Genomic DNA, 27,247 nt, shown 5'->3' on the forward strand with positions numbered 1-27,247 from the left:
CTGCATGCATTATATTTTCAAGTATGGTTTTGCAAGGCACTGTGTCAAATGCTTTACTAAAGCCCATCAACTGCATGCCGCTCATCCTCTGAATCTGTAATTTGCTTACAAAGGGATCAGGCACGTCCGGCATGTTTGGTTTGTTTATAAATCTGTACCGTTTATTGCTCCGGCTTCCGAAGTCCTCTTGAGGGTTCTGATTGTTCTCTCACTAATTTGCTGCATTACTTTTATCTGGCAGTGAAGCTAATTATAGCAAGCAGGAATTGTCAGGATCGACCTGCTTTGCTTTTTTGAAAACCGGTGACACATTTTCAGGACTTCCATATTTAATTCTCTGTGACATTAGGAAAAATATAGTCAAAAATTCCTTAAGTCCATGACCATGAGCTAATTCCATTCAAACAGGATAATCTGTATGCTGATTTGCGTACATCCATTTTCTTCAGGTATCAGCAGTTAGACTTGCTCTACCCTAGAAAAGTTTTACTGGTATGAGAGGGGGATGGGGGTGCAGAAGTTTTAGCAATTGTTTACTATACCAGTCCAATGCCTAGTGTTTTGCTGTTTTAATTATCCTGGTATAGTTAAGGCAGTGGCACTTTCTAGTGTAGACAAACCCTTAGATCTACACAAGCTTTTCATTATTTCCTACTCATCCAAACTTTTATTCTTTTCTCAGCAGAGACAGATTTGGAACAAGCCAGTTCAGTAGCTCAGCAGTTTTTAAATCGTCAGTTTCATCTCCTTCCTCAGTTATTAATGCTGCTGCTTTTCTCTTTATTCCCCCCCAATGTATATCTCAAAGCCCTTCTCATTCTCCTTAACCCCCTGGCACAGCTACTTTACTCGGCTTTCTGGCTGCTCTTATCTGTTCCTCGCAAGCCTGTAACGGACTCTGCATTTTCCTCTCAGTGCACTACATTGGTGCCATTTTGAGCAAAGTTTCTTTTCCTCTCTCTGATTGTTGAAGAGTCCTTTCAGGAGGTGGCTCGTTTCTAGGGAGAATAAATGAGGGCGAGGGGGAAGGAATCAGCTGTAGGACGACCCAAGTGGCTACATGTAATTACTTCTTAAAAGTCTGCCAGCCTTTCCTGGTGCCAGGGTGATATTTGCTATTTTCAGTTCTGGGATCTGATGTCACAAACTCGTGCTCCCACGAGTGCAGTTTCTTGGGAAGTAAATGCAAGCGGATGAAGACAGGATAGTACTCTGATTAGCAGAGCTCCAGCACTCCTGTACTAGACTCGCATGCAGCTTTCTGGGGGTTCTCAGATTACTGTACTGTGGTAGCCAAGGATTAGGGTGTCCCGATTTTTTAGAGACAGTCCCGATATTTGGGGCTTTTTCTTATATAGGCTCCTATTACCCCCCACCCCCGTCCTGATTTTTCACACTTGCTGTCTGGTCGCCCAACCAAGGACCCATCCTTACAAGGAGCAGCCCCCATGGCAAGTAGGTAGCATGGTCCAGGAGACTGGACTGGCACTCAGACGCCATTGGTTCTCTTCCAGCTCTGGTATGTGACGTGTCATTCCAATATTCTTTATGAAAATATGCTTATGATATAAATATGACATAACTGAGATGTACTTTATGCCAGGTGGCTGATGTGAGATCATTGGAAAGGGTATGATTTACTGAATGTGATTATAGAATCTGTGTGCCTGTATCATTTCTGTATCTGAAGTTAGGAATATTGTCTATGTATCTCGTATCAGGGGGTAGCCGTGTTAGTCTATATCTACAAAAACAACAAGGAGTCTGGTGGCACCTTAAAAACTAACAGATTTATTTGGGCATAAGCTTTCGTGGGTAAAAACCTCACTTCTTCAGATGCAACATATGACTATGTATCTGTATTTCAACTATGCTACTTTAGGTGACGCCCACTGCTAACACTTCAGGTACAACAATGGAAAAGCCAAAGAGGGCGAATGGCCCATCAACAAGGACAATGGACATTAAATAGCTTAGTCTTCCTGTGACCATGTGGGTCAACCTGTGAAGAATGGCTACAGGGGCCCTACAGAGTCAGGTGGTCTTGTCATCTGATACTAAAACATTACCTGGGACTTCTTGTAACTTTCCACTGTATGGGAAGGGAAAACAAAGGACACCCACCTTATGCAAATCCTATTTAAGGGTGTGGAGTGAGGTAATCTGAGGTCGTCAGTTCTCTCCTGCTACCCCACCCAGGAGGACTGCTGTAAACAACTAAGGGGTTGTCTACACTGGCACCACATTTAGGGTGAGAACTCACATGTAACCACTTTCTTTCGTGTATTTAGCTTAGTTTGCATGCTCTGTTTTATGTCTGCTACTTCCTTAACTACTTAAAATACACCTGTTATGGTTAATACATTTATTTCTGTAATAAATTTTTTTATTATTATTTATTGTATTTCTATAATACAACCCAGTTTGTATGATTTCTAACGGGGGGGGGGGGGGGGAAGGGGCAAGAAATTGTGCATACCCTCCTCCACATTGAGGGAAGAGGCGAATATAATATATCTTTGGGTCTGCACGCCAAGGGAGGGGGACATCTGAGTGCTGGAGCAAGTCCCTTAAGCTGAGGCTTCCCAGAGCGGATCTGCAGCTGTGGCCTGGCCAGACAGGTTACGGGGGCCCAGGCTGGCAGAACAGGTAGACTCAGTGGTATCTCAGCACATCAGGTGGCTTCCCCAGGGGTCCAACCCTCACAGTATGATCTTGGGTAATCCGCTACGTTCGAAGCTTTCAAATGCAGGTATCTAGCAGGGAAGGAGAGCTTAGTGGTTAGGGTGTGAACCTGAGTTTGGGACTAGGACAGATAGGTTCAGGTCCTTGCTCTGCTAAAGACTTCCTGTGTGACCTTTAGCCACAGTTCCTCATCTGTGAAATGGGGCTAATAGCACAGGCGTGTTGTGAGGATCAACACATTAAAGATGGTGAGGCTTTACAGGTACGACTGCACTGCGGCAGCAAGTCTCAAAGTCTGGGTCAACTGCCCCGTACTCGTGGGGCTCAGGGCTAAAAATAGCTGTGTGGCTGCTCAGGCTGGAGCCTGGGCTCTGAGTCCCTGGCCTGAACATCTATGTGGCTATTTTTAGCCCCGCAGCCCAAGCCCCATGAGTTCAAGTCAGTTGACCCAGGCTCTGAGATTCCCTGCCACGTGCCTGCCTTTGCAGTGGAGACGTAACCTCAGATAGACCATAACGGTATCTGTATAGGTACGTCGGATAGATACGTAAGTGCCCCGATTTTCAGAACTTCCAAAGCCTTTGAAAATCAGGCTCCTCCTTTGGGTGCATCAGTATGGATGGGGGAGGGGGGCGTAACCTTAGCTTTAACCCTATGCAACCTTATGCAAAACGGGCATAGGGATTTTCACCCTCCAGAGTAATGTCCCTTGTGATCTACAGGCAGCAAGGGACCTTATTATTTCTTGTCACCTGTGGGACTGTTCCTGGGGGGTACGGACTACTCACCTGAGCGAAAGGACTGCTGGGTCAAGCCTGTTGTTCCAAAGGACATTAGAAAAACATGAAGGCCATTTAGATTTTAATGGGACATCTTAAACTGATAAATGGCAATCTCTCGCCCTCTCAGCTAAACCAATAGAACAGACAACATATGGGGCGTTCGTTTGTTTTTTGAGATCCCATTAGATTCCGCTCAGCGCAGCCTTCCCCCCCCCCCCCCCCCGCCACTTTATTTTGCCTAAACAGCAAAATGGTAAATGGCACTAAAAATGGTAATTTGCCTGGTGTCGCTGATTTCCCCCAAAGGGAGCCCGTTAGTGACTGATGAGCATCTGCTGGTGTGTATTGTTTTTCCACCAACAGATTGGGCCTTGATTGATAGAGCCTCACCTTTCCTCCCCTCCCACCCCCTTATAGTTTTCTTTTATGGCCGTAACATGTTGTCATCTCAACTGCAGCGCAGTTGTTGACTAGCCCCGGCTCCTGATTGATGGAGACGTGCCATTTACTTGAGCGCTCTTGGTTATAATAGAAAGGAAACAGCAAAGACATATTGACTCATTAGCCGCACCGCAACCAGATTGGTTTGCGCAGGATTCTCTCTGTCATTTCCCCCTTCTCGCCAGTTCTCAAACAGGAAATTATTACAGGGGCGGGGTGGGTGTGTTGGTGGGGGGATCTGTTATGCTTGGTCTATGAAGGCACTTACATAGCAGCCTCCAGGCTGCCTGCATTAGCAGCATGAACTAGTTAGTCCTGAAAGAGCTAAATGAGCCTCACCGCCTTTCTTATTGTTGAGAGGGTGAATTTATGGGCAGGAGGCATTGATATGAAGTCATGAATATGTAGAGGGCACTGGGCAGCTGGTGGGCTCTTCAAGTCGTTAACCTCTGACTTGCTGGCTCAAATCCAGACAAGGTTGGTGGTGACTGACAGTTGTCACCATCTGCTCAGTGGTTAAATGGCCCCAAGTGAGAAGAGTTGGTGGGCATCTCATTTGCTGCTGAGCTGACTGGCCCATGATACCACCCTCCATCGCCCGCTTGTTTAATTTTCAAACACCTCCGTGCTGTCTCCCGGCCACCCGCGTGCTCAGAAGGCACTTCCCGTGAACATCTGCAAAGCCGGGCCATTGTCCTTTAAATCCCATCCTTTGCCAGGATGCCTACAAAAATGCTGAGATCACTGCCCATCATGCTCACCAATATTGTCTACCTGTGCTCCCCTCTGGGTCTGTTTGCACCATCTGTTGTTTCTTGTCTTAGGTTGTAATCCCCCAGGGTCACAGACTGTCTTTTTTGTTCTGGGTTTGTACAGCTCCTAGCGCAATGGGTTTCTGGCCTGTGTCTCTGGCTCTGAGGCACGACAGTAATATAAATAATAACGATAAATCTCAGCCCAATGCGGGATGTGAGTCTGTATCACATCGTAAGTGGCTCCTGGAGAGGAGAAAGACAAATTGGTCCATGGAGACTGAGCTTGCCCCACAGGTTCCCTGCTGCGTCTGCATTGATGCAATCTGTTCTGGGGATAAGCAGAGGGCTGCTTCCTTTCTCTGGCATTAACGCAGGTTGTGTTGTGTTTAAGGCCATCTGAGCTGGGTGTTCCTGCTGGAGGGGACCCCTATGTCCCCAGTACTGGGGAGCAGGCTTTTCTTTGGCACATTAACATAGCTTTCCGCGACTATAAAGACCCTCCAGGAGCTTATTTCCCATCTCTGCGTTGTCGCAGCTTCTGCAAGAGCCTGGCGTTTCAGAGAGAGGCGCGTGCCAGCGACTTTGGACCTGGTTCCAGATTTGAAACCTCCCAACACTCAGGCGTGTTTGCATCTGAGGCTTTGGTGTGATCCGTTCTGGAGAGCAGGACCAGACACTGACTTTGAATACAGATCCGGCTCCGGTTTTCCAGCTCCCTGGAGGGGTCTGGAGCCGGTGTTTTGATTCTGGCCTGTCTCTAATTTCAAAGGGGAAGAGAATTCAGAACTTGAGTAAAGGTGCCCAGGAGTTGGATCAGCATGATGGTTAAGGCAGTGGGGTGGTTAACAGTGAGAGCTATTGATGTGCTGAGAAAGGGGTTCATGAAGGAGGTGACATCCCTGGAGATCTTGCCCTGGGAACACACTGTGGCAGACACATGGACCTGACTACACTCTTGGGTGTGGGGTGTTGTCCTGAGTGCCGGATTGGGCCCATGGGTGGGCACCAGAGTTGGATGGTTGGCGTTCCCTCATCCCTGGGGACATGTGTGTAGTAGGGCAACAGGGCAGATCTACCATCAGTGCTGCTTTCTTGGAGGTCTCCTCAGCCCTGCCCCCACCCCACCACCCTCACCCCCGGGCCTAGTCTGGTGTCCTTCAGCTTGGCTAGTGCTTCACGCTGGCAGGGCAGCCGCTCCGGCAGTGGGGTCATTGCACTTTCAAGCCAGGAATGCCCAGCCTATAACCCCAGAGCCAAGCGCAGCATCATACTAACTGCAGCCTTGGGGGCTGCTGGCGACATGCCCTGGGTGTCACAGTCTGCACCCACCTCCCCATCTGAGCCCAGCAGAAACAAGCACTCAAAGGGCCAGCCTAAAGCACTGAGACGTTGGGTGAGCCCTGCTTTCCTGAGCTCCGGGCGCATGAATGATACATGCGCCATATCTGAGCGGTGGCACCAGTGCAACATGTAGCTGACACGTTACGGCTGGAATTGAATTGTCAGGCTCCTCCGTCTCCCAGGCTCCAGGAGCAAAGAGTTTAAAGGCTGGGGACATGAGAACTGTGTCCTTCAAATGCTCCAGCAGAGGCTGCCGCACTGTGCTGTAACTCAGGAAGAAATTGTTAAGAGCACAGACTCCCCGGGCGCCACCGAAAGCGCACTGCAGTGCGCGGTACAGCACAGAATCCGGAGCGATGGGTTTCTTAGTAACGGTTGTCTCCAGCCATTCCACCCACAGTGCTCTCTGTAGGAGATAAATGGACTAGATTGGATGGACGGACTGACAGACACACCCGGGTCTGAGGTCTTTTCATTAAGGAGTGCAGTGCGCTGGTTGAAATGCCTTAGATGTGTCCCAGCATGTGTGTGTGTGTGTACATGTGTGTGTATTTGCACTCCACTCTGTGTGTCTGGGTGTGTGCATTTGCACTTTGGGGGGGGGAGGTGTGAGAAAGAGAGAGAGAAAACACCAGCCCACTCCACCACTGACTTGCTGGGTGACCTTGGGAAAACATGTAGGTGCAAATTTCCAAACTTGGGGGCCCAGAGAGAGGCACCGACCTCCCTAGCTGGGGACCTAACTAAGAGAGCCTGATTCTGCGAGGTGCTGAGCACCCAGCGTTCCCCTTGGCGTTGCGGGGGTTACAGCAGCATAGAGCAGGGATCATTGAATCATTCCTTTCCGCAGGAGCCCTTGGAGCAGCTCTGAAGTGGCAGGGGCGAAGTCTCTCTACCCGCGAGTCAGGGCCGGCTCTTGGCACCAGCACTCCAAGCATGTGCTTGGGGCGGCACTTTCCAAGGGGTGGCACTCCGGCTCTTCCTCTTTTTTTTTTGCTTGGGGCTCAAAAAGCCGGGAGCCGGCCCTGAGTGGAGGTGAGCTGCAGCAGTGGAGGTTATGGGGAGGGCCGCAGGAAATAACCCTGGGGAGGGGGCAGAGGAACCACTCCTCCCCCCCCAGCTCACCTCCACTCCACAGCCACCTGCTCCCCCGAGCGCGCCGCTGCTCCGCTTCTCCCCCCTTCCTCCCAGGCTTGCCGCGCGAATCAGCTGTTTTGCAGCAAGCCTGGAAGGGGGGGGAGAAGCGGAGCGGCGGTGCTGCGCTCAGGGGAGCAGGCAGAGCGGAGGTGAGCTGCGGTGGTGTGGGATGCGGGGAGGGCCGCACGAAGTTACCCGGGGAGGGACGGGGGGGGACGACACACAGAGGAACCGCTCTCCCCCTCCCCCAGCTCACCTCCGCCTGCTCCCCTGAGCAAGCCTGGGAGGGAGGGGTAGGAGGGGAAATGCGGTGTGCCTGGGGGAGGAGACGGGGGCGGGGATTTGGGGAAGGGGTTGGAATGGGGCAGGGAAGGGGCGGAGTTGGGGCGGGATCAGGGGGGCACAGGAAAATGTTTTTGCTTGGGGCGGCAAAAAACTTGGAGCCGGCCCTGCTGCCAGTCCAGCTTCCCCTGCCAGTCAGGGCCTGGCCGTTATGCTCTGCAGGCAGGGCCAATGGGGGAGGGGTTTGGGTTGGACTTTTTTTTGTTTTTCACTCACTCACATGAAATATTCCTAGCATGACTCTAGCTTCCTTCCCAGTCTGGCTGCCAGGGCCCAGCCGGCCTGTCTGACAACCTCCCGCTGTCTGTCAGCTTCACCTTCACCGTAATCAATATTGAAAGCAGAACTTCCATCGAATCTCACTTCCTGGCTCCCACTGGATTTGCTCGACTGCTTGCGCTGAGCTCTGGGGCTTGAGCTCCAGCTGGGAGCCGGCAGCGCAGCTCTCCTGGTCCGTGCGTCGAGCTCTGTTCTCAGCTGGCTGGGAATCGCCGAGTGGGTTCCAGGCCCAGCGCCATCCCGCTGTGCTCTTGGCCTCGTTGCGGCTGCGCGTGGTTAGTAGCAGTGTTCTCTTCTGCTTCCTCTCTTCATGACCTCCCACAAGCAAGGCCTTTTGTGGCTGGCTGGACCCAGTTAAAGAATTAGATCCAGCACCTAGATAGTGGGGAGGGACTGGGAGAAAATCCACAGCTCCCTTTCTGGAGCTTCGAGGAGCCTGGCACGACCCCCCAGCGCAGAACAGTGTACGGGGCAGTTCAAATCTGGATTGGAGTGTCATGCCCTTCTCTACTGGCTCGCCCCACGGAGAGCAGCTTGTGGTGTGATGGGGCACCTCACTATTATTATGTATAAGTAGGTAGCACCCAGGGCCCCACCCAGGGTGCACACATACACCATTCCACCTCCCCTCCTATCAAACTGTGAGCCTCCCACCTTTGGTCTCACAGCCCTGCACTGAGCTCCCTCTGTGACCATGGCAGAAATCCCTCTCCTGTGAACGCCAACTCCGTGGTCAGACTCAGCTCCCCTCCCATCATGTGCTGACCTATCTGTCACCATGCTGCCAGGCCAGCACTTCAGTGCCTCCCAGGGGCATAGTCCCAGGTGGTACATGTGCTGGGGCTTGACACACAGCAGCGGGAGCGCTCATTTCACTGGGGGTATGTCGGCGCTACGCAGTAAACCCAGGGTGTGACTCAGGTTTGAGCCCATTGCCCTTTTCTGTCCACACGCAAATCAGTCTGATTCGGGTCAGCCAGCATTCAGAACCTGGGCTTTGGACCCTGCCAGGGAGGCGGGTCAGCCCAAGTCTCATTGTGACTCGGGTCCGAGCCCTGGCATTTTGCAGTGAGGACGCAGCTCAAGCCAAAGACCTGACTCAGAATGACTGCACAGTGCAATATGGACGTGTTAGCATGCTTGGGAGACCCTGGCTCCAGCAATTGTAAGCCCAAGTGTACAATGAAGTGTGGACGCTTAAGTGTGGGCTTGGAAACTCTGAGTCCACAAGCCCGAGTCCCACAGATCCAAGCTTACAATGCAGTGTAGATATAGCCTGAGGGTCTAGACTCTCTTATGGCAGCATATGCCATGCTGAAAGAGCCGTGTCCGGGAATCAGGCCCGGGCCAGCATTCAACTTTGCAGACCCCACCTGTCCTCTACTCTGACATTGGTACCAGATGGGATGATTGGCTTGTTGCTGAGGAGGCCAGCATGTGAGCTCTGACCCTGTGATGGTGCCTTGTACTTTTAGATCGTTCACCTTCCGTGTCCCCAGCAGCACCTACTGGGTCTTCTTTGGCCTGGTTTCTGGCTTCAGCCCCTCTGAGTCCATGGGTGCTCCTACCTCCTGCGTGTTCTCTGCCTCTTCGTAAGGGGAGTGAGCCCTGTCTTGTACAGTCCAGCAGCTTAATGGCACCTCTTCTGAGGCTTCTGTCTACTTAAGGGAGTGGTTAGAGCAGGGAACTGGGATATGGGTGTGATGGGTTCCCCCTGGGGTGCCACCTGGAACTGGGGTACCACTGAGACCCCTGACCCACCAGCCTGGGCTTCCTTTGGAAGAACTAGCTGGTACTTTCCCCAGGCCAGAATAATCAGATACAGATCAGACATAACCACTAGTGGTGTAACCCTTGGCTGGGCCCAGTGGGTGTGTCTTTTAAAGAAGAGCAGCGGAAAAAAAGCTACAAACTCAAAGGGCAGCTGGGCACCAGCTCTCATTGCAAGCCCAGGAGAGTTCAAGGCCAGACTGGTAAGCACCCAATACCCACAGTTGGGGCTGGATTTTCACAAGAGCTCAGCACCCAACATGCCAAGCTCTTCTGGTGCTGATTCTGATGATCGGGGCTCTATCATCAAGTATTTGTTGTCTCCCCAAGGTGCCCGGAGATGTGGCTCTGGCCGCCAGGGAGAGCGGAGCCCCGCCCGGGCTCGCTGCCCTCCCCCCGGCGCTCTGGCCGGTTGGGGAGAGCAGGCCCGCGGCGGGGCTCCGCGCCCTCCCCTGCCGCGCTCCCTGGTGGGGGGGGGGAAGGGGGAGCAGTGGGAGGCTTTTTTGCCTGGGGCTGCAAAAAAGCCAGAGCCGGCCCCGAAAGGTGGCAATACCGTAAGCCCCCATAACATAACCTTGTGACACCCCCCGCAATTCCCTTTTGGGTCAGGACCCCCAATTTGAGAAATGCTGGTCTCCCCCGTGAAATCTCTATCGTACAGGGTAAAAGCACATGTCCTGGATATGTTTTTCAAGGGTGTGAATTTGGTAGGGCCCTACTGATACTGATGTTTAGTGCATCAAGATCAAGGATGCTCACATAAAAGAGTTTCTCTGGCTGTCAGCCCTGCACACTCAGCCTGGGATCTGAGAGTCAAGCTGGGTTCCTTCTCCCTCAGGTCTCATCTCCATTAAGAAAGATTCCCTCTCTGAGCACAGTTCCTTCAAAGCGCTCTCACCTGTGCTAGCCCAGGGAGTTTACCCTCTGTAACATACAAACACCCAGCAATCAATTCCAGTCTCGGCTTTCAGTGCAGATTTGTTAGTTTCATATATATTTAACAATCAGATGCAATAACACACCATAACCTGCTTACTCCACAGATCTCTCCGCACTTTGAATTATTGCTCCCATTGTACAGATGGGGAAACTGAGGCACTGATAGATTAAGTGACTCACCCGAGATGACGTGGGGAGTCTGTAGCAAGCTGGGTATGTGAACCCAGACTCACGATGCCCTGTTTAAACCACTGACCCTTCCTGCCTCCTCGAGGCTGCTGCAAGGGTGAGGACCTGATACATGGGAGGCTCATGGGCAGGGGCTGGGGGAATCCATGATGTGATGGCCAGAGATCCAGGAGCATAGCAGAGCTCAGGAGGCTGTTTGCAAAGGAGCCCTGGGAGACTGAGCAGTTTGGAGGCTGGATCTGTGCAGAGGCTCCTGCTGACCCTGCTCAGGAAGGGTTTGCTGAGGCCAGTGCTTTCCATTCTCGGTAGGGTTTGTATCTCTGCTGACCCTCTGGGGCCTCTCTCTTCTGCTTGACTTATCACACTGATTGGCAGCTGTCAGTGCCCTGACAGCCGGAAATGATGCCGTGGTCCCTGGGTCTTCCTCGGCTGAACTGCCTCTGAGAACAATCCTATCCTTTTCCCAGGGTCATCAGGGCCACCTCTCATCCATTAGCAGTGACAGCCCCGTGGCGGTTTATTGAGTCCTTCCGTACAGTGCCACCCCCGCACTGACAACCGGCTCCTGCGTGGGTTGATGAAAAGCAGGAGAGTGCCCTGTCATGTACAGTCCAGCAGCTTAATGGCACCTCTTCTGAGGCTTCTGTCTACTTAAGGGAGTGGTTAGAGCAGGGAACTGGGATATGGGTGTGATGGGTTCCCCCTGGGGTGCCACCTGGAACTGGGGTACCACTGAGACCCCTGACCCACCAGCCTGGGCTCCCTTTTACACTGTACTGCTGTGACAAGCTGCAAAGCCCTCTCTAGCCTGCATTTTCATTAGCATTCATACAGGTAGGGACACACCCTATGTTATATGCAGACAGGCTCTTTAACCAGCCCCTGCATGGTAAGGCTTCAGCTAGGGCACCTCCCAGTTCCTAAGACACAAATCCCCTCTGGAGTATAAATTATACCATCTTGTGCTGCACAGGGAACTGTACAGCGTAAGCTCATAACATTTGCCCCCTACCTCAATGTAGAGATGAATATGTGACAGCCTTCTGCCCCTGAGTTATGATTCCCACACACTGGTTTTAGATAAAGCAAAAACAAGTTTATTAACTACAAAAGATAGATTTTAAGTGATTATAAGGCATAGCAAACAGATCAAAGCAGATTACCTAGCAAATAAACAAAACACTCAAACTAAGCTTAATACACTAAAGAGATGGGATATGAATAGTAGATTCTCACCCTAAGTGATGATACAAGCAGGCTGCAGATTCTTAAGGGGCAAGCTGCACAGGCTTACAGCTTGGAATCCCCAGGTGTTCCATTCACAGGCTAAAAATCCCTTCTGCCTGGGTCCAGCACTTCCCCCAGTTCAGTCTTTGTTCTTCAGGTGTTTGCAAGAGTCTTCTTGGGTGGGGAGTCAGTGAAGGACCAAGAGGATGTCACTCCCCTGCCTTATATAGCTTTTGCATATAGCGGGAATCCTTTGTTTCAAAGCTTGGTGCCCATGCCAGTGGAAAAATACTGACATCCCAAGATGGAGTCCAGCACCAGATGACCTGGTCACATGTCCCTGTAGAGTCACAGCAGCCATCCCCCACTGGCTGTTTGGAGCGTTCACAGGAAGGGGGAAGAGAATCCAGGAGTCCTAACTCCCATGCTACCCCTCACTCTGTTAGACCCTGTGTCCCTCCAGTAGGGGAGAAACAAACTGGCCTTTATTGAAGCATTCCAAAGACGGCCTGTGACGCAGAGATTTCAGGATTATGAAGAACTGGGTACAGGCATCACATCTGGAAACACTGCCCGGGTGACTCCGAGAGCGGAAGACAGGCTGGGCCTAGCATGTAACTCGCAACATTCCTGTGTCTTTCAGGAAGCCCCTAACTAACCATGATGGGGACTGGCTCCAAGAAAAACCCAGAGCCCGTGGTGGCTCCGGAGCCTGTCAGCACTGCGATGTCTGTGGGCTCCATGGAGAATGTGACCAACACCACGAGCCTGAGTGACAGCAAGGAGGACATATTTGCCAAGCTGAAGGCCAAGTTCATGAATGAGCTGAACAAGATTCCCTGTGAGTAGCTGGCGACCAGCCCCTCCTCCAGCATCCCTTTCTGAAAGCATCCCTGGCAGAGCTCGCTAGGGATGGGCCCCGGCATCTGCTCAGCCCAGTGCAGCTAGAGCACGGCTGGGCAGCCCTTACAGACACTGGGGCGAGATGGACGAGATCTAGGCATCAATTCCTGGTCACTGAAACCCTATGGGGGAGGAAGGGGGAGTTACCATGGAGTGACTGGGGAGGGGGGAGAGTCAGTGGGGAGTTACCATGGAATGATCTGGGGGGAGTCAGTGGGGAGTTACCATGGAATGATCTGGGGGAGGTGGGAGTTAAGTGGGGAGTTCTCATGGAGTGACTGATGGTGGGGGGGGGTGTTAACATGTGGTATCTGGGTGGGGAGGGGGGGAAGGTTACAATGTGGCTGGTAGTTGACCAGCCTGGCCGTTTTTTTTGTGTGGATTTGCTTGTTGCCAGAAAAATAATTTAATCTGCCATGTTTTTTTACGTGGGTCTAAAGGTTTGCATGATTATCACAATGCACTGGGATATCTAATGTTAAAAGTTTGTGTGTCCTGCTAAAGATGTTTCGGTGTCCTCCCTCCCCCAGTGTAAGAAAGAAAGTGATGTTATCAGTCTTGTCTGTATGTGTTCTCTCTCTAGATACTATAAGGGGCTATTGAAATGGGGGAGGACTGCACAGTTGCCTTGTGGTTGGGAGTTGGGGTTGCAGCAGGCTTGCCTTGTGAGGGGGATGCATTTCAAAGGTGGTAACCCGAGGTGGCAGGTGGGAGGAAGGGGAGTTATCCTGGAAGGACTGGGGTAGTGGGGAGTCAGAATGCTCAGTTCCAGGGTAAATGCCATTTAACGGCCAGGGGAGGGGCTGTTGCAGGGTAATTTCACATCACACACCGTGTTATCACCGGGCGAATGGCCGAGTTCTTCTTCAAGAGGTGTTCACGTCCATTCCACATTAGGTGCGTGCGCGCCACATGCACAGACGTCGGAAACTTCTCCTCTTAGCGGCTGCCGTCGGGTCGGCAGGGGAGCCCCCTAGAGGGGTGCCTCTATGCTGGTGCATATATACCCCTGCTGACCCGACCCCCCTTCAGTTCCTTCTTGCCGTCTGTGGCGGGGTTGAAACAACTCTTCTCTCACTTGCGAGTGATCCCTTAGCACAGTTGTAGCAGTTATCAGTAGTTAGCAGTTATCTGTAGTTAATAGTTATCAGTAGTTAGCATTTCTTTATAGTACATAGTTAAGCTTCCTTTGTTTTAGGTGTCTGGAAGTCGTTTCCAGCACCAGCCCTGGGCTGCGGGGCATGCCGCAGGCCCAAGGGTTTAAGGCTTGTGCCACGTGCCGCAAGCCTATGCCGATCAGTGATCCCCACGACTCGTGTCTCCGGTGTCTGGGGGAATCGTACCAGACTGAGCACTGCAAGATCTGTAAGGCTTTTAAGCCAAGAACCAAGAAAGAAAGAGACTTTCGCCTCAAGCAGTTACTCATGGAGGCTGCGCTGCAACCTGCGGCCTCGGACCATCCGGCTTCGGTGCCGGCGTCCTCGGTGCGGAGTGTCCCGGCATCAGTCCGTGATCCGGCGCCTGTGGGGCGCTGCAAGCATGCGGCACTGAAACAACAGGACAAGCCCCGGCACCACTCGACCTCTCCAGTACGGTCGAAGGGACAGCTGAAAGGCGATAGAGGGCGCTCCCCACATAAGAAAGCAGCGCCTTCCAAGGGACCGAGTACTCAAAGGGGCAGTACGGCCCAAGGACATACACCGGCACTGGTGGCTCTGGCGTCACAGGGCCCGTCGAGCCCCAGGCTAAGTGGGTTGAGTGCAGAAGAAGGGCTGGAGGACATCCTAGAACAGCCCTCCATGCCAGACATCTTTGAGGCGGCAAAAGATCTCATTGAGATGTCGGTGGCAAGCCCCCTCCCTGGCAAGGAGAAGCCTTCCGGCACCATCACCAAGGGTGCCATCCAGAGGCAAGCCGGCAATGCTGTGCCGCTCAAGGTCACTGTCCCAGCACCGCTCCTGGCGCCGGTCCCGGTCGAGCTCAGCATCCCTGGACTCCCAGTTACCTTTAACTCAGTGGGACTCGATGGCACCGGAACCGAGCCAGCATACGGCACCGGCTCCACCGGCGCACCGCTCCCCAGCACCGTCACTAAGCTGGTACCGAGGGGACATAAGGCCGCAGTCCCTGATCCCAGGCAGAAGGCAGCGATCCCGATCCTGAGGGCATCAGTACCGATCCGGTCCCGGTCAGCGAGGAGCTGCTCTCCAGCCTCCCGATGGCATCGTGCCACGGCACCATCTTGGCCTTCGAGTAGGGTTACCATATGTCCTCTTTTTCCCAGATATGTCCGGCTTTTCGGCACTCAAACCCCCGTCCGGGGGGAATTGCCAAAAAGCCGAACATGTCCGGGAAAATGGCGGCTCTGCTCCTCCCCTGACTCTTCAGCTCTGTTTAAGAGCCGAGTGCTACGGGCTTTGGGCAGCCCCCATACCTCCGGACCCTGCGCCACCAGAGCCCGGGAGGGGAAGCGCCCGGCCGGGGGCGCAGGGTCCGGAGGCATGGGGGCTGCCCGAAGCCAGCAGCGCTCGGGCAGCCCGGCTCTTAAACAGAGCCGAAGAGTCAGGGGAGGAGCAGAGCCTCCAACCACGGCGGTTCTGCTCCTCCCCGACTCTTCGGCTCTGTTTAAGAGCCGAGTGCTGCCGGCTTCGGGCAGCCCCCATGCCTCCGGACCCTGCGCCACTGGAGCCTGGGAGGGGAAGTGCCCGGCTAGGGGCGCAGGGTCCGGAGGCAAGGGGGCTGCCCGAAGCCCAAGCGCTACCGGCTTCACGGTTTGCCGGGCAGCCTCCAGACCCTGCGCCCCCGACTGGGCACTTCCCCTCCCAGGCTCCAGCTGCGCTGGGGAAGCGCCGGCCGGGGGCACAGGGTCTGGGGGCTGCCCAGCAAACCGTGAAGCTGGTAGGGCTCGGGCAGCCCTTTCCTCGTGGCTGGGAGTGGGAGGGAGGAGGGGGCGGAGTTAGGGCGGGGAAGGGGCGGAGTTGGGGCGGGCTGGGGTGGGGAAATGGGTGGGGCCAGGGCCCGTGGAGGGTCCTCTTTTTTTATTTGCTAGATATGGTAACCCTACCTTCGAGGTCAGCATCCTCGGAATCCGAGGTCGGCTCAGGCCGCTCCAGCTATGCCCGCAGGGCACTGGCTAGCAGGGAGCCCCAAACTGCGTGGCATTCCCAATGGGACCCGCCAGGACAATGGCCCTTTTGGACACCGTGGGCCTATCAGCAGCAACAAGGGACCTCCTCCAGAGCTTCAAGATCCGGCTATTCGGTGCACTGTTCCTGGTCCCCACGCAGGTACCCCTCCACACCCAAAGAGGCTATGGTATCCAGGCCGCCAGACACTTCTCCGGAACACCGGCGAGCGGAAGCAGCAGCGAGCCCGGGGCCATCCCAGGGACAATGAACCAGGCAGGGCTCAGCCGTGCCCCCGGCCTATGATGAGCTGGTGGAGGCGGCACAGCAGGCCCTCACCCCCTCATCCTCTCCAGACAAAGCTGTGGCGGGCACGGCAGTGTCGGACCCTCCTCCGATTGACCATAGGGCACATCAGGAGCTGCTCCGCAGGGTCGCCCAGAACTTGGGCCTACAAGCGGAGGAAGTGGTGGAGCAGAAGGATCCTATGGTGGACATCCTAAGCCCTGAAGGCCCCTCCATAATTGCGCTCCCGCTCATAAAGACAATTCAGTCCAACTACAAGACAGTCTGGCAAACCCCAGCCTCCAGTGCACCGACAGCAAGGGGGGTGGAGAGGAAGTACTTCGCCCCTTCCAAGGGATACGACTTCCTATTTTGTCATCCGGCCCCCTGTTCGCTGGTCATCTCAGCCGTGAATGAACGGGAGCGTCGTGGCCAGCAAGCCCTGGCTCCCAAAGCCAAGGAGGATAACATCTGGACCTCTTTGGAAGGAAGGTCTACTCCTCTGGGGGCCTCCAATTAAGGATTGCAAACCAGCAGGCGATCCTAAACAGGCACAATTTTAATTCCTGGGCAGCAGTTTCCAAATGTAGAGACTCCTTGCTCCAGGGCTCTCAACCTGAGTTCACGGCCCTCATGGAAGAGGGAAAGGCAGTTACAAAAACCTCTTTACAGGCCTCTCTGGACTCGGTAGACGCAGCAGCCAGAACAATTGCCTCAGGTGTGGTGATGAGGCGCTCAGCATGGCTTCAGGCCTTCCACCAGAGGTCCAGAATACCATCCAGGACCTCCCCTTTGAAGGGTCTGGCCTCTTTTCCGACCAGACGGATGCCAGGCTTCATAGCCTTAAAGACTCCCGGGCAACTCTCAAGTCGTTAGGAATGCACACCCCGGCGACTCAGCCATTCAAGCCCCAATCGTCGCAACAACGGCAGTACCAGCCTCGCCCTAGGCAGGAGCCTTATCGCAGGAGGGGCAGAGACAACAGACGTGGGCGGAACAGCACACCTAATCAAAGCCAGGGCCAGGGCAAGCCCCAGCCTGGCAACAAGCAGAGGTTTTGAAGGTGCGCTCGAGGACAGCGTACCAACCCAGCTCCCGGATCCTTCCGTATGTTTCTTGGACCGCCGGTCCCACTTCTACCAGGCATGATCTCATATAACATCGGACCGTTGGATCTTATGCACGGTACAAGTGGGTTATACGCTGCTGTTCTCCTCCTTCCCTCCTACCCACCCCCTTCCCCGTCCCTCTTCAGGTACGCTTCTCACGAGCAACTCCTTATGCAGGAGGTACAGTCACTCCTGGAGGCGGGAGCGGTGGAGGAAGTCCCTCGGGAACTAAGGGGGAAGGGGTTTTAATCCCGCTATTTTCTCATCCCAAAGGCAAAGGGGAGCCTTCGGCCCATTTTAGACCTTCGCGGGCTCAACAAGTTCTTAGTTAAGGTCTGCTTCCGCCTGGTCTCCCTAGGCACTATTATCCCGTCCCTGGATCCGGGGGATTAGTACATTGCCCTCGATATGAAATATGCATACTTTCACATCGCTGTTCACCCCACTCACCGGCGGTTCCTGCTGTTCGCCATAAACCGGCACCATTATCAGTTTATGGTCCTCCTGTTCAGCCTGGCGGCAACCCCCAGTGTGTTCACAAAATGCATGTCAGTAGTGGTAGCCTTTCTGCGAAAGAGGAGAATACAGGCATACCCATACCTCAACGATTGGCTCCTCGCGGGTCGGTCCGAAGAGGAGGTCTGCTCCCATGTGACGGTGGCCCTGGATACATTCTGCAGGTCGGGTCTTCTCGTCAATGTGCCCAAGACTTCCCTGATACCAAGGCAAAGGCTGGAGTTCATCGGGGCAGTGCTGGACTCGGTGCAGGTGCGAGCGAGCCTCCCGGAATCCAGATTCCTGGCCATCCAGCACGTGGTAGACTCGATGCTAAGATTCCCCACTACCACGGCCAGATGCTGCCTGCAGCTCCTAGGGCACATGGCGGCGTGCACTCACGTAGCTCCACTACGGCTCAGACTTTACAAGCGTGGCTTGCCCGGTCGTATCGCCCAGGCAGAGGGCGACCTAGACCTTGTCGTGGCGGTTCTGGCCCAGGTGTTGGACTCCCTGCGCTGGTGGCTCAATCGGCCCGTAGTATGCAAGGGTATCGCCTTTGCCGCACCGCAGCCTGCTCTGACGCTGGTGACAGATGCATCAAACCTCGGCTGGGGAGCTCACTTAGGGGACCTAAGGACACAGGGCTTGTGGTCCAAGGCCGAGGTGTCACTCCACATCAATGTAAAGGAGCTCAGGGTGGTTTGTCTAGCCTGCCAAACCTTTCACTCTACTCTGGAAGGTCACAGCGTGACAGTTCTGATAGACAACACCACCGCCATGTTTTATATAAACAAGCAGGGCAGAGCCCGCTCCTCTCCCCTCTGCCGAGAGGCCCTTCTCCTGTGGGACTTTTGTATAGCCCGCTCCATCCATCTTGTAGCGTCATACCTCCCGGGAGAGCGAAACCAGCTAGCGGACAGCCTCAGCAGGTCATACCGCATACACGAGTGGTCGATGAGATCGAACGTCTTGCAATCAGTCTTCCAGAAGTGGGGGTTTTCCCAAATGGACCTCTTTGCCACCAAGGACAACAGCCAATGTTCACAGTTTTGCTCGTTCCAGAACCACAGTCCGAGCTCAGTCGCAGACGCATTCGCGATCCCTTGGAGTGGGAGTCTGAACTATGCCTTTCCTCCGCTCCCACTCATCCACAGAGTCCTCCTCAAAGTTCGCAGGGACAAGGCGATGATCATTTTGATCGCCTCAGCTTGGCCTTGTCAGCGCTGCTTTACAATCCTGCTAGAGCTATCAGTGGCCATCCCGATTGCCCTGCCCCTGCACCGGGATCTCATCACGCAGGACCGCAGGCGCCTGCTCCACCCGGATCTGCAGTCTCTGCATCTCATGGCGAGGAAGCTCTCTGGCTAAACACTATGGAGAGCCAGTGCTCTCTTCCGGTACAGCAGATTCTCCTTGGCAGTAGGAAACCTTCCACTAGCTAAGTGGAAAAAATTCTCCTGCTGGTGTGAGCCTAAGCAGATACAGCCACTCCAGGCCACTATTCCAGTCATCCTAGAATACCTCCTGCATCTCAAGCATCAGGGACTCGCTCCTTTCTCAATCAGAGTGCATCTAGCTGCCATTTCAGCGTTCCACCCGGGGGAATCTGGATGCTCTGTGTTTTCTAACCCCATGGTGGTGCGGTTCCTCAAGGGACTGGAGAGAGTGTTCCCCTACTCACGCCCACCGGTCCCTCCCTGGAGCCTTAATCTGGTCCTTTCCAAGCTTATGGGGCCCCCGTTCGAGCCCCCCCCCCGGCCTCTTGCTCCCTCCTTCACCTCTCCTGGAAGGTGGCGTTCCTGGTGGCCATTACATCGGCGAGGAGGGTGTCCGAGTTGAGGACCCTAACCTCGGAGCCTCCTTATACAGTTTTTTATAAGGACAAAGTACAACTCAGGCCACACTCTAAATTCCTCCCTAAGATAGTCTCACAATTTCATATAGGACAGGATATTTGTTTGCCAGTACTCTTTCCTAAACCACACACGGACCAGAGTCACCATAGCCTGCACACTCTGGATGTCTGAAGGGCCCTGGCGTTCTATTTGGAGCGAACTAAACCTTTCCGCAAGTCGACGCAGTTGTTTGTCGCCATCGCCGATAGAATGAAAGGGCTTCCTGTCTCGATGCAATGTATATCATCATGGATTGCGGACTGCATCCGCGCATGCTATGAGCTCACCAAGATTCCAGCCCCGGCGATCACGGCTCACTCAACGAGGGCACAAGCGTCCTCAAGAGCTTTCCTGGCGCACGTCCCGATCCAGGAGATCTGTAAAGCAGCCACCCGGTCATCGGTGCACACATTCACAGCCCACTACGCAGTCAATCAGCAGGCCAGAGATGACACGGCGGTTGGCAGGGCTGTTCTTCAATCAATTGCTCCATGACTCCTACCCTCCTCCTATGGTAAGCTTGTGAGTCACCTAATGTGGAATGGACGTGAACAAGCACTCGAAGAAGAAAAAATAGTTACCTACCTTTTGTAACTGTTGTTCTTCGAGATGTGTTGTTCATTACACTTCCCACCCTCCTTCCCCTCTGTCGGAGTCTCCGGCAAGAAGGAACTGAAGTGGGGTCGGGTCGGCAGGGGTATATATGCACCAGCGTGGAGGCGCCACTCTGGCGCGGCTCCCCTGCCGACCCGACAGGAGCCGCTAAGGGAAAAAGTTTCCAACGTCCATGAACACGGCGCGCGCACACCTAATGTGGAATGGACGTGAACAACACATCTCGAAGAACAACAGTTATGAAAGGTAGGTAACCATTTTTTCCCAACTTGCCTGTGCCCTGCAAAGCACAGTAGATGTGTGTGACCCTGGCAATGAGCCGCACGCAGGCCCTGCAATGACAAACACCCTGTATAACCCAGGGGCATTTCCGAGGCCTTGCACCGGGTGGGTGCTGGCTGCTGGAGGTATGGCTGTGGCACAAGACGAATCATGTGGCTGGCATTGTTTTGTGACAGTGCCTCCCTGGGCCCTGATTGCCATCGCTGTGGTAGGCGGCCTGCTCCTCCTCACCTGCTGCTTCTGCATCTGCAAAAAATGCTGCTGCAAGAAGAAGAAGAACAAGAAGGAGAAGGGCAAAGGGATGAAGAACGCCATGAACATGAAAGACATGAAATCGGGAAACCAGGTAAAACGCCCCTTGGTAAAGGCTCAGCCGGGTCCCTTGAGCAGCGTGTTAGAAAGGGCCTGCTTGTAATTTTGACCGAGGGAACAAACACACACAGTCCTTTATTCCTAGAGCAGCAGCAGAAGCGTGCAGTTCCTCAGATACAGGGAGTGAAGGTAACCAGCTCAGCTTTCGCCGAGAGCAGGATTTGAACCCCAGGGACCTCTACTGCTACGAGCATGAGCTAGGGCTAAAGCAGTAATGGCATCAAACTGATGCAGGAGCAGATTAATACCACCAGAGGGAGACAACGCTCCCCAGCTGTCCTAGGGTGGGTTACTTTCCCATAAGGCACTTGGGAAGGGTTTAACCAGCCTGAGGAGTTAGTTGTAGACACTGGGTGGGAAATAGCTATTTTGCTAAGGAGTCATAGGGTCTTCCCCTCTGCAGTACGGACGGGGGGGGGTTGTTTTCCTAACTAGAAATGGGCTTCAGACGTGGAATTAGGATCCAGGTATTTTTGACCTTCCGCATACACACAGGGTTTCAGACAGAGGGAGTCATGTGCCGCAAAACAACAACTTTATTGAACCTACAAACTTGTGAACAAAGCCAGCCATGAAACATGCCAGCAGGTGGCATGCTTTACATTACCTACCATTATACATTTGTGCAGTCTTTTTTATAGAGATGTCTTGTAACACAAGTTTTAATTCAGACCCACCTGTTAATAGCACTGTTTCCCCCAAACCTAGAGGACACATAGGAGATAGCCAAGGGAATCAGGAAGTTACACAGGGCTCTTTGCTCTTGATCAGCGGAGTTTGCTTCTCTGTTGTCAAGGAATGGAAATGCGTCTGCTGTTCTTTATCATTTGACACAACAACTATCTCACGTTCCCCACAGGATCGCTGTCTGCTTCTAAAGCTTAAAGACGTCGGAGAGTCTGACTGGTATAAAACAGCAGATTGTGTTATCTGAACCACCATTCATAAATTTCAGGCCATTTAAGTATTTCTTTCCCCCTGTTTCCTCCCATTTCCTCTTTGCTTTTAGTCATTCTCACGTTTTAAGGATCAGCCCCTTCAGGGGAGATGAGGAGCATCCTGAAGAGTCAGAGTTCAGGATCAGTGATCACCCAGCAACGTGATCAAACTGCAAACCCCTCAAGTATACAAAGCGGGACGGGGAATATCACAAAAACGGGGTGTCTCATGAGATTTGGGCTGGAAAGCCAGGGAGAGCAGCATTTCTTGAGGCATTTTAGTGCTTCAGATAACGGTCATAGCTGCTAACCAGAAGAGCAGCGTGAGGTGCATGAGACTGAAAAGTTCCAGGGGGAACATAGGCTCCAAACATACAAGCTCCCAACAGATTAGGGTCAGGTTTGGTCCTAGGAGCCGGCAAAAGTTCAAGAACAGGGTCCTAACTTGTCTCCAAACCACTTCATTGGCCCTTCCTGGAGAACATTTATGGCTAGAATAAGAGGAACACCAGATGCTCACTTGATCCGTGGCACCTCATAAACAACGCCCACAGGTGCTGGTGGATCATCTGCTGACTACAGCTGCTGAAAAACCATCCCCTGTCCCAATTTTGTGTACTTTCCCTCATGAAAACAAAGTGCCCAGTGACTTTTCCTGAGAACCCATGAGTTTCTTCCAGGGTGGACTCTCACCCCCCTCTGCCCATGCGTCCTTTTTCTTTTCCTTAGGGAAATGGTGAGGCAAGTTCCATGGGAGCCCCATGGTCCCAGACTGGCATGCCCTGGCCTTGCCTTCCTCCCAGCACCCTCCTCAGCAGTGCCAGCCAGCAGCGACGCCCCAGCACAGCAGGAATTGCCCACAGCAGTGGGACCTGTCTGGATGGACTTTCCATTAGCAGGGCCCACAGCTTGAGTTCTGCCAGCTGGTGTGAATCAGGCCCCAACAGCACTGGCTGATCCTATTCAGAAGGGATGTCGGAGGCTTTAGAGATACTGGAGGGCAGATGGGATCCCAAAGGCCTGTTTTATGGAAAGCACCATATACAGACTGGTTTGCAGCACATGCCTCTCAGACCTGGGCTAGACCTTTCCAATCAACCAGTCATTCCCCCTTCAGCTGGCATCTGCTGCTTGGATCTATGCCGTTGGACTTGGCAATCAATCCACCAAGTATCAGAGGGGTAGCCACGTTAGTCTGTAGCCACAAAAATGAGGAGTCCGGTGGCACCTTAAAGACTAAGAGATCTGTTAGTGAACTCTTCATTTTTGTTTTAATCAATCCACCGTGGCAGCAGATCCTTGTAGCAATCCAGCAGGTCAGCCATGTGGAGCCTGGGTCGGGTAGAGGCTCCAAATCCCCACCCCCCTTTCCAGCCAGGCTGGGACATGAACATTTTATAGCCCATACTGCTGGCATCTTTGCATTTGCAGGAGGCATTTTAGTGAGGTGAAGCCCAGGGGCTCACTCCTCTGGGGATGGCGAGTCTTATCAGGACTTGATCATTGGTGACTGAATGCCTCAGTGAACTGCTTCTTCAAGCTCTGTGCATTTACCCTGCCCTGTTACTAGTGGCATCCCCCAACCCACGTCACTGTCCCTGCTACTTACACAAGCAGAGGATGAAACCTAGGAGGCGATCACCACCCCCATGTATCTAGGTAGACACTTGTAGGACCAGCCTGGCAGGTGTGCAGTAGGGAATGGTGCAAGGAGCCTGCCTCACTATGCCAATTTGTGCCCCTTGTGCATCACCTGCTAGTACCCCTTGGAGTCTGTGCTGCCCCCACAGGGTGCGGAGGGGAGCTGAGGGTAGCACATTGCATCCAAGGGGTGCAGTGGGCCTGGTTAGAGCTCAGAAAGGATTGTTTCTCCTGGAGTTCCCTCTTGGCTGATGCGGCTTCCCATCGCCCCACGGCAGGGCGGTGCCTTAGTGACACCGCCTAGCTCCAGAGCACTAAAGGGAAGTGCAGTGCCTGGAGGGACGGTCCTAGCACCAGGCAGGAGGCTGCTTGGTATGAGGCAGAGGCTGAGGGTTGGTGCAAACCCAGGGCTTGCAGTGGCAGCGACAGGCTGATGCATATACAAAGGAACAGGGGAAAGAGCTATTGCCATGCACTCGGTGGCCATGACTGGCATGGGTCTGATCTCAACAAGAGCACAGCTCCTCAGGATGCCCACAGCTGGGATGGGGATTCCAAAAGAGCTGAATAAACAGCTGCCCATTATTGTTACGTGCTCCATGGCGCAGAAAGCAGGCCGGGCTGCTCTGAAAAGACAGACCTCGCCCACCTGAGCTAAAGGAGAATCTCTGCAGGGGACAGCACTAGTAGCTGGGCTTGTATCCGTTAGCCGGGGAGAGGTGATCATGCACACTTAGCCAGGATGTCACAGTGGCTTCATTTTCTCGTCCTTTTCATGTCAGTTTCCTTTCTCCACCCATCTCTGTCCCTTTAAGACATGGGTTATACAGAGGAGTATTATGCTGTTCTCTTTGTAAGGAAAATCATGTTCTCTCTCTCTCTCTCTCTCTCTCTCTCTCCTTCCTGTGCTTTTGGTTTCCAGAGAAACACTGGACTGGTAGCAACTACAGTGGCTTTGCTGGGCACTTTTCCATTAAAGGGAAAGATGAAATTGGCTTGTTTCAGATACATGTAGCGAGGGCAAAGTGATGAATGGGCACCCCCCTTTTACAGATTGGCTGAGTATGTACAAAATCAATGTTGGTGCTGACAAAACTTTCAAAATTCACTGCTTGAAAGTAGAGTCCACTCCAGGGGGCGCACACAGCCTGGGTACGGTGTGCCTTTAAGAGGGTGGAGTCTGTTGTTTCTCACACACATTGGGTGTTGTTGATTATCTGTGTGGTGGTTGTCTCTATAATGTCCTTCTCTTCCTTCTCTGTGCTCTCGTTGTCCTTCTTCTGTGTTGTTCTGTCTCCATGTTTTCTGACTAACCTGGATGGCAACACATGGTAGGTGACAAAGTGAATGTCGCTTCTCTATCAGCCATGCAAAGAGGGGGGTTTGGGGATTTGTGCAATGCACCAGTTAGCTCCAAAGCTCACGCACGGCAGGCCCAATGCATGCTGAAGAGTTCTCCAGGGAGAGTGGGCAGCTGGGGCTCCAATACATCCACTGCTCTACAGGAAAACTATACAAAGCCCCATTTTGCAAAGCACAGGCTACAAGTTGTGTCTGAGGCTAAGGTCTGGGAGGTCAGAGGGGAACTCCCCAGCTGAGCTGTGGCTCCGTTCCCATGCCTTGTTCACATCTAAGAGATCATTGCCACATTGCTCCTAGACACCTCCTTCCCCTGAATAGATTAATATGTAGCGGATAATGCATGACAGGAGGGATGGGCCAGCGGTTTGGGCACTAGCCCGGGGTTCAGTTTCCTGCTCCACCCCAGTTCTTGGACAAGCCACTTTGCCTTGTCTTTGGGAGACAGTTTCTGAATGTTGGTCCTACGTTCCCCTGCAGGTAGGTGGGTGCCTGTAGCCTTCCATGCTGGAAAGGCTGGGGGCTCTTACTCTGGTCCTTTACCACAAGGGCCATATCCCCATTCCCCTTCCTGGCCCGTCTGCAGGGAGGCCATGCCCTCCATCCGCCCAGGGCTGCTCCCTCTGTTCTTGGAGTTCTCGTCCCTATAGCCTCTCTGCCTGAGGATGTGTAGGTGCACTCGACTGGAGGTATTTTTGTTAGCAGTGTCTGCGGGTCTGTGCCTATGCCATATGCCTTCTTGTGCTCCGGCACGAGGGCCTCTAGCAGAAGTGGTCCCGTGGCCCTCCAGCTCCTTCTCAACTGCCTGCGGCTCGAGACAGAATTCTGTAGTGTCTGCTATCTTGCTGCTTTAATTGTGTCATTATTTCATTTTCTTCACATGATTTCTTAGCTTTGGGAGAGGGGGTTCCCCCTTCTCCCCTTTTCGCTCCTCTCGACCAGTGGCTTTCCTGGCGGCTTATGCCCAAGATCCCAGGATTCAAGTCTTGCCAGCCCCATGATGGGTGTGACGCTGGTAAGGCAAGTGCAGGCTCTGGCCAAGGCCTAGGCGTCAGCTGAGAACTGACAAACCTCACAGCTCACGTGTGTGTTAGTATTGTTCCAAGTAGATGTTAAAATGTATAAGAATGTGTTTAACCTTCATGAAAAACGGGTGGGATGTTGCATGCGTTGTTTTCACTTATCAGTGCCCTGGTATAATGTAATGGCAAATGTCTGCGTTGTATGTACCCCTGTAACTAAGTAACCTATCAAGCGAGAAGGAAGCCTTGTTTCATGCAAATGAAGAACTTGTACCGGAGAGAGCAAATGGGCATTGTGTGTGAGATCAAAGCCTTTGTTAAGTGCATTCCTCCCCCACCCCACCCCACCCCTCTACATCCATGAAGATGGGGCATGCGTGGGAGCTGTTACTGTCAGCTTGGTTTCTGTGAGAAAAAGCAATAAATATGGACACAAGGAAAAATTCTTCATGTCTTGGCTGTTTGGATTCTAATAGGGCAGAAAACTGAACAAGGAGGCAGAGATTCCCAGCATTATCCTGGGTAGCCCTGAAAGACTTTTGAGAAACTGGCAGAACACTACATCTCTGCTACCTTTTGACTTTATAGACTGTGACTCACCTGTACATATATTTTTACCTGCTTTAACCTGGGAGCAATGAGACCACATCTCCTGTTGAAGCTCCTATCAGTCACGGTACCAAGGCACTGATGCCTCCAAGGAAGGCTTCTTCTGCGAAGCTGCGCACTGAAAAGCCCACCACCAAGCAGCGAACGATAGACCCACTGGTACCAGAATTGGACTCTTCCAAACAGAAGGACTCCTTGAAGAGGAAGGACTCTTTGAAGAAACCATATCACCTGGTACCGTCTACCTTCACCCGGGCCTCTCCAGAGCAAGTGAGTCCACTGTCTCCGATACCACTAGAGGTGTTTTACCCGGGCTCACTGGTGCCTTCCTTGTTCCTCGTTCATGAGGACCTTCAGGTCTTGGAGGAACCAAGTCCCCTGTGCTGAGGGTACTGGGAGGACTTTCCCACCAGCACCTGCATGCCAACTGGAACCAACACATTGGCCACAGCCTCATATAAATGCTCACCCACCAGCACCATCACAATTGCCAGTTTGACCCCCAGTACTGATCCAAGCCTAGTACTAACTCCACTAGTTCCACCACTGAACATGGGAGAGGACACTTCCTTTGATTCAGAGGTATCCATTCAAGGCTCCCCCACTGACCCATTTCACCCTCCTTCCCCTGACATTCCCTGAGGATGAGATGCCAGGAACCAGCCTATGCATAACCCATCAGCACGGGCAGGAACACTTCTAGGGCC

The 27,247-nt window shown here is 53.2% G+C and overlaps 1 protein-coding gene across 1 annotated transcript in view; it reads left to right on the forward strand.

Moving 5' to 3' along the window:
- Nucleotides 1–27,247, forward strand: part of SYT2 (synaptotagmin 2) — a 197,784-nt gene that overhangs the window by 151,118 nt on the left and 19,419 nt on the right. Inside the window, exons 3-4 of the mRNA XM_054024662.1 lie at nt 12,531–12,728; nt 20,776–20,945. Of these exons, the coding sequence (XP_053880637.1) occupies nt 12,548–12,728; nt 20,776–20,945 (351 nt within the window). The 5' untranslated portion in view covers nt 12,531–12,547. The remainder of the gene's footprint in view (nt 1–12,530; nt 12,729–20,775; nt 20,946–27,247) is intronic.

This window comes from Malaclemys terrapin, chromosome 4 (assembly GCF_027887155.1).
Source record: "Malaclemys terrapin pileata isolate rMalTer1 chromosome 4, rMalTer1.hap1, whole genome shotgun sequence".
In the NCBI taxonomy this organism is placed as follows: domain Eukaryota; kingdom Metazoa; phylum Chordata; order Testudines; family Emydidae; genus Malaclemys; species Malaclemys terrapin.